Raw genomic sequence first — 6,000 nt, 5'->3', positions numbered from 1 at the left:
TCTCTGCATGTTTGGCGTGACCCAAATAGCCTAACTTGTTTCTAATTTCCTCTGTTTATTATATTTCTTTGTATCAAAGACTTTGCGTTTCACAAGACCACCATGGAAGCGGCAATCAAATGTGGACAACAAGACAAAATACCCAGCTTTTACAGACAAAACCTCATGGGGTGAATGAGTGTGTGTGTTTTTGTGAAAGAGAGAGGGATTCCACGATGTGAAGTGCTGACATCTGCTGCAGGCGCTCGCAGGGCTGGAATGTGATACCCTCCTTTACACAAAGGGCCTTGGCCCTTCCAACAGGCACATGAAGACCTCTATATGCCCCTCTCCACAGGGGCAACACAAGTATGAAATGACTGCATCAATGTCCCACGCCTTCTTTCCTGAGCCATTAACTTGGATTAAAACCACAAAAGCTTCCCTTCTTACCTTGATGCTGGCGAGATGGTTGCTCTATATTCTCTTTGAGTTGGTAGTTTCTAAGCTATGTGAGGCTGGGGGTAAATTGCTGCAGCATTGCATCATGCGTCTGGCTCAATGGGTTCAATATGTCTCCAGCTCCCCTTTGATTGTTGTGTCTGTGCTGCAGCAGACTTACCATACAGCGGGGGATACACTGTTGCATTTTGCCAACAATAGGATGGGAGGAACCACATAAAACACAGTTGATGAGGTACAACATTGTGCTGGGGAGAAAGGAAATTGGGAACAGGAGGGAGTATTGTTTCAAGCGGTGTCTCTGCTTTGATATGACAAATTGAGAACCTTAAACATTTCCTTCCACAGAAACATTCCAGGGGAGCACAAAACTGCATGTTAAAAAGTTTTCTTTTGGGGCGCATTTATCTTTCATTTAGTGAATCAAGGTTTTAAACAATTACTCAGTGGTTAAACAATGTTACTTAGGAATGTTATATGGAAGGTTTTAGTCTGAATCATGGGACTCCTGATGTGAATATATACTGTGAGCTGCACTGTATATATTATACACGGGATGGATCATGGTTTAATGGGATAAAAATGCAACCGGGCCATGGTGTTGTAGTCTAGTAAAATAAGCAGAGAAACAAATAAAGGACTGGTAAGACAGTGGGTGTGCACACAGCAGAAAGTGAAATGTGTCCCTTAAAAAAAAAATCCAGAAATAGCCTAAAATGTCTCCTTCACATTTTTTGTATCTCTATTCTTATCTTTATATTTACAATATAGGCTAATCGTTTAATCTGGTGTTATAGTGTTTTAAGTTTAGTTTTAAAGATATATTTCCAAAAGTATTACCGCTTATGTAAACCTTATCCTTAACAACAGACTGTGTGAGGCTGAAACTTTTGGCTAGAAATTATTTAAAAAGTGTGAAACCATCAAACAAACAAAACAAACATAAAATGGACCCGTAAGGGAGTGAAACACCTCGCTAAACCAGGCAGCAACTGAATAGTTAACATCCTGGGAGTTTCCTCCGCTGAGAAGTTGTACTTTATGTATAGCACCTGTTGTGCCGTCAGTTGCCAGTCTCCAAAAAGCCAACCCCGGGCGCGCAGCGATATTTTATCTCAGACTCCAAGTTATGACTCTAGACCGCGCCAGAAAACAGAAAACGTCTCGGTGTTGCGAATGGTTTCTAAGTACAGGCTGTATCAAGTTGCTTCACTCTCTCGCTGTCTCTGTGTGTGAGCCTTTGCTGTAATGCGTAAAGATCTGCAGGGATTTATCAGACGGAGTGAAGAACGCACCGTGGACGCGCGCTTTACCCAAAATGCGACTGTGTCTTTCTAATGTTCTCGTCGCGTAGATTATATGCGTGCACAGGGGTGTTTTTTATAACTAATACCGGGATTATAACAACATAAAAGTAAACTTTGCTCAACTTCCCATTGAACCAACAGGTGCGCATTTGCTCTGCGCAGCAGCGGCAGGTTCGGAACCTCTGCAGAGGAGTCGTTCTAACTTCTCAAGTTAACATTTTGTTCCCGAACTTTCTTCCGAAGGACTGATGCTTAAAATTAAGTGGATTTTACTCTGCGCTTATCCTCTCCAAATGTGTCCGAAACAGCACTGGTGCCCTGTAAACGACGCATGTGTGTGGTGATACAAACCGTCCCGTCTACAGCGCTTTGTGATCGCCGGCTACCACTCATCCAAATGATCCTTCCATTAATATTCCTTCTTGCATCGCTTCTCCAACAATATGGCTCGGAAGCTGAATCAAGTCACGTCAGCAAATTTCCCCTACCAAGCGTAAAGGAGCAAAACGGTGAGTTTCGATGCATTCTAGTTCATTCTTAAAAGTTTTTTGAATGATTGCTCACACAACCTAGATGCTCATTTTACTGGGCTTAAAGACATTCCTTTCAAAATGTAGATCTTTTGAATGAATAGAAGCGTTTTATTTAGTTCAAACAGTATTATCCAGGATAGGAAGTGCAGTATTACCCTTTAAAGCGTACCCCGTATGCTTAAAAGGGGAAACCCTTCTGAAATTCCTTGCCCCTCGGGAGAAGTTTTTCTTGTGATCATAAAAAAAGGCTCCATTCATTCAGGAGCAGTCACTCAGGGCGATGTAATTTGGGGCTCATGTGAAATGACTCCAATGAACTTCACTAATTCTGAAATCCTTCCCCCCGTTTTTCCCTGTTTGATTTTATTTCCATGCTAATGACAAGAGTATAACTGCGTTTAGCTAAGTAAGTAAATAATTAGCCTCCAGTGATTGTTTTGCCATCATGGGGAATTTGACAGTCTTTGTTGTTCTTTGTTGTTGTAAGCATCTTTCAGATCTTAATTTAATACTTAAGATTGTGTATTATGATTATTAGTTTTGGCTTATTTTAAGTTTTATATCTTGATCCCTTATATTCCCAGTGCTGACATTATCTCTTCATAACAAACTTCATATATCCTGCATATGAATGACGAAAGTTTATAAGAATTACAAAAGAAGCCAAGACATGCTGGTACAAGAAATGTAAGTCCAAAAAGCTTTATGTGTGACCGATCCTGTGCATGTGAACCTTTTGTTTTATTATTATTTTGCTTATGTGAAGCACATAACAAGTCATAACATAGAAGCAGACTATGTATCACATAGCTTAAAGTATCTATATCTTGTAGATATGGTTAATCTTCATACATTTCTTGATCTTCAGTAACCAGTAGGTTTGACTCGACTTGTGTGAGGACATGCAGCTCTGACTTCACTACAGTAACAGTCAGGGTTGGGAAATCAGAGCCTCCTGGTGGGATATCCAGGTTTAATCAGGACGGCTGAGAAAGGAAAACAACAGAGAGGAGGGAGGGAGGGCAGGGAGAGTGATGAAGGGGGTGGAGGGGAAGTGTGGTGGGGGAGATGTTAAACTGTCAAGGAACTCTTTAAAAAGGCGGTCACACTTTGGCTGAGGGCAAAGCTGGCCAGACCGTCTGTAACCTTTGACTGGAGTGTCTGAGTGCTCTATTCTGCTGTGCTTGATTGCAGATGCTCTGTGAGACAATTTGATATCGATCTGACGGAGGGGAGAAAGCCAGACCTGTCTGGCATGTTTAGTAGTAGTTGCCTGGAGAGTTACGGTCCCCAGTCGTATTAAACTTGGCAAGCGGCTGTTGATGACTCCATAAGATATCAGAGGGCACCATCTCCCATTGAGAGCCAGAGCTGTGCAGAGTAACCATCTGTCACAATGAATGATTTGGAGAAAAACTCTCAAAATGAACTCTGAAATCTAAATTCTGTGTTTTGGGGTAATAAATACCATCAACATTTCTTTCCTCCACTGGTGAGAATTATGTTACGGTGTTGTGAATGTCATTTTTATGTGTTTGCCACATGACTATAGGGTTTCATGGTTATTAAGAGGAAACACTGCTGAAAATGACTTCTCCAGTCACTACAAAGGAGCTGTGTAGTGTAAGGTTCTGAAAATGAAATAGCGCTGAAGGAAAGTACATGTATCAATCTAGCTCAAGCGCTACCCCAGCCTTTGGTCTTCAACATATTGTTTTATTAAAGGTAAAACAACATTGCTGTTTCTGAAAAAGTTAGAAACAACAATGTTGTCCTGTTTTTGCCAGAAAGGCATACCATCATTTAAGCCTACCTCTCTGGAATGAAGCAAATAACATCAGAGGATCGGATCTAGCGAGTATTACTTTCATTCTCAAGCCTTTGCAAGAGGAAATCAGGAGTTTATATCATCATAAAACATACTTTATATGAGACAGGATTTTGATTTGTGATGAAACAACATGATTCACAGTCTGTGTACTATGATGTAGCACTGATTGACTTATTATTTAATAGCCTATAAGCTTGTTTCATTATGCAGTGATGGCCTGATACCAGTTGTCAACACTGCAAACCCAGCTAAAGCTCCATCTCAGCTTCCCAATCACACAGGTCATCTCAGGGGCACCTCTTATATCACTTCTCCGAGTTAAGTGGTTTGCCTTCTCTTTCCCAAAGAAGGCCATGTTTTTTTTGCCAAGGCCACCCATAAGCAGAGAGCCAGATATTTTCAGAAAAATCCAGCAACAGATATTTGTAGGAGATGCGGATTACCTGTGATATTCCCACATAACCCCCCGAGCACCACTGGAGGAAGGTATGCACCACACTAGACCTGCCAATGATCACAGAGGCTGCTGTTCCGCTAAAGATTAAGAGATTAGAGGGAGGACTGGGGTCATACGGGTCAACGGCCTATAGGGAACATATGCAGTGTACCACTTATACATAGATGGAGGACAGAGGAGCATTATACATTCAGTGGATTATGATTATGATATAGACAAACAAGACATTTGCACCGGGAACATACTGGGTGGCCTCGTATGAATCGTGACTTTTTCAGGTGTAACATAGAGCACAATATTTGTTTATTCTCCGATAGCTGAGAACAGCTGTTAATAGCATATTTGTAGAGTAGCAAAGGAGGAGGAGTCATTTTGGTTGCCGGCAAAATCCTATTCATTTAAGTGATTGACAGCTAAAGTACTTCTAAGGCTTGCCTAGCCACAGTATTTAAAAGATTACCAACTGCCTTGAGAAATACTTGGTAATTTAATAAAGAGTCAAAGATCTTAGCCTGTGTACAAAATCACTTAAGGCAAGAAGTAAATTGCAACTCCTAAGAAGCATGTTTTTTTGTAAGAAATATTTCATCATAGAGCTGAAACGTTTATGCTGAAACTAAATTAAGTTTAGTTTATCTGGCTGAGTGAAAGCACTTTTTGACTTTGGGTCAACTTTTATTCAAGGATTAATGCATCTAAAAACTTTAATTGTACTCGGTGGAGCAGGTGTTCGTGACAGAGCTTTAAATTTGTGTCTTTCTCTCTCTAAAGTTGAAATAATTTTAAACAGATGACACAATGACAATATAGTAAAAACATAAAAAACTAATAAAAATCACTGTCCTACTCTTTAAGGTGAAACAAGCATTTCATACAAATTATGATACTATTATGTTATATTGTACAGTATGCGTATTGTGTAATTGTTAAAGTTAAGAAGAAGTATAATGTCTTTGTTTTTTGTTTTTTTGTTCTCAGCCCACTGTTACAAAATCTGCCCTGACGAGACCAAACATAGTCATTTGTAATGGGTCAAGCCTCTTCTACTAAACGTGACCAGCTGGCATTCATGTATCCACCATGTTATTTTAAGTGGTTTCCATAGTGCTTAGCTCTGGGTTCAAATATGAAATTACAACTATGACTCTGAAACCAGTCAAACAAAATGTGCCTGCCTTGGAATTTCAACTCATTCTTTTATACAGGTTAGATGTTTCCTGACCCTGAAAGTTTGTTTCCACTTAGGGGGATCCGTGCTTTGATGGATATGCTTGAATGAATGAATGCAGCACTATGCAGTTAATCATTGTATTGGGCAGTGCAATAGCAGCTGGTATGCTTGTCTGAATTAAAACCATCAAAGAAAATGGATGGCCTGAATGTTCAAGAAACTCAGTGGGAAGCACAGAGGGCAGACGTTACACCAAGGAG

The 6,000-nt window shown here is 40.3% G+C and overlaps 1 protein-coding gene across 1 annotated transcript in view; it reads left to right on the top strand.

The window, feature by feature from the left end:
• Positions 1-1,530: 1,530 nt before the first annotated feature.
• pdgfc (platelet derived growth factor c) overlaps positions 1,531-6,000 on the top strand; it is a 52,877-nt gene continuing 48,407 nt past the window's right edge. Inside the window, exon 1 of the mRNA XM_087852372.1 lies at positions 1,531-2,257. Within this exon, the coding sequence (XP_087708498.1) occupies positions 2,080-2,257 (178 nt within the window). The 5' untranslated portion in view covers positions 1,531-2,079. The remainder of the gene's footprint in view (positions 2,258-6,000) is intronic.

Source organism: Neolamprologus brichardi, chromosome 2, assembly GCF_056152115.1.
Source record: "Neolamprologus brichardi isolate AB-2024 chromosome 2, ASM5615211v1, whole genome shotgun sequence".
Taxonomy (NCBI): Eukaryota; Metazoa; Chordata; class Actinopteri; order Cichliformes; family Cichlidae; genus Neolamprologus; species Neolamprologus brichardi.
Note: the sequence above shows the minus strand (reverse complement) of the source record. Positions and strands in the feature narration are given on the sequence as shown.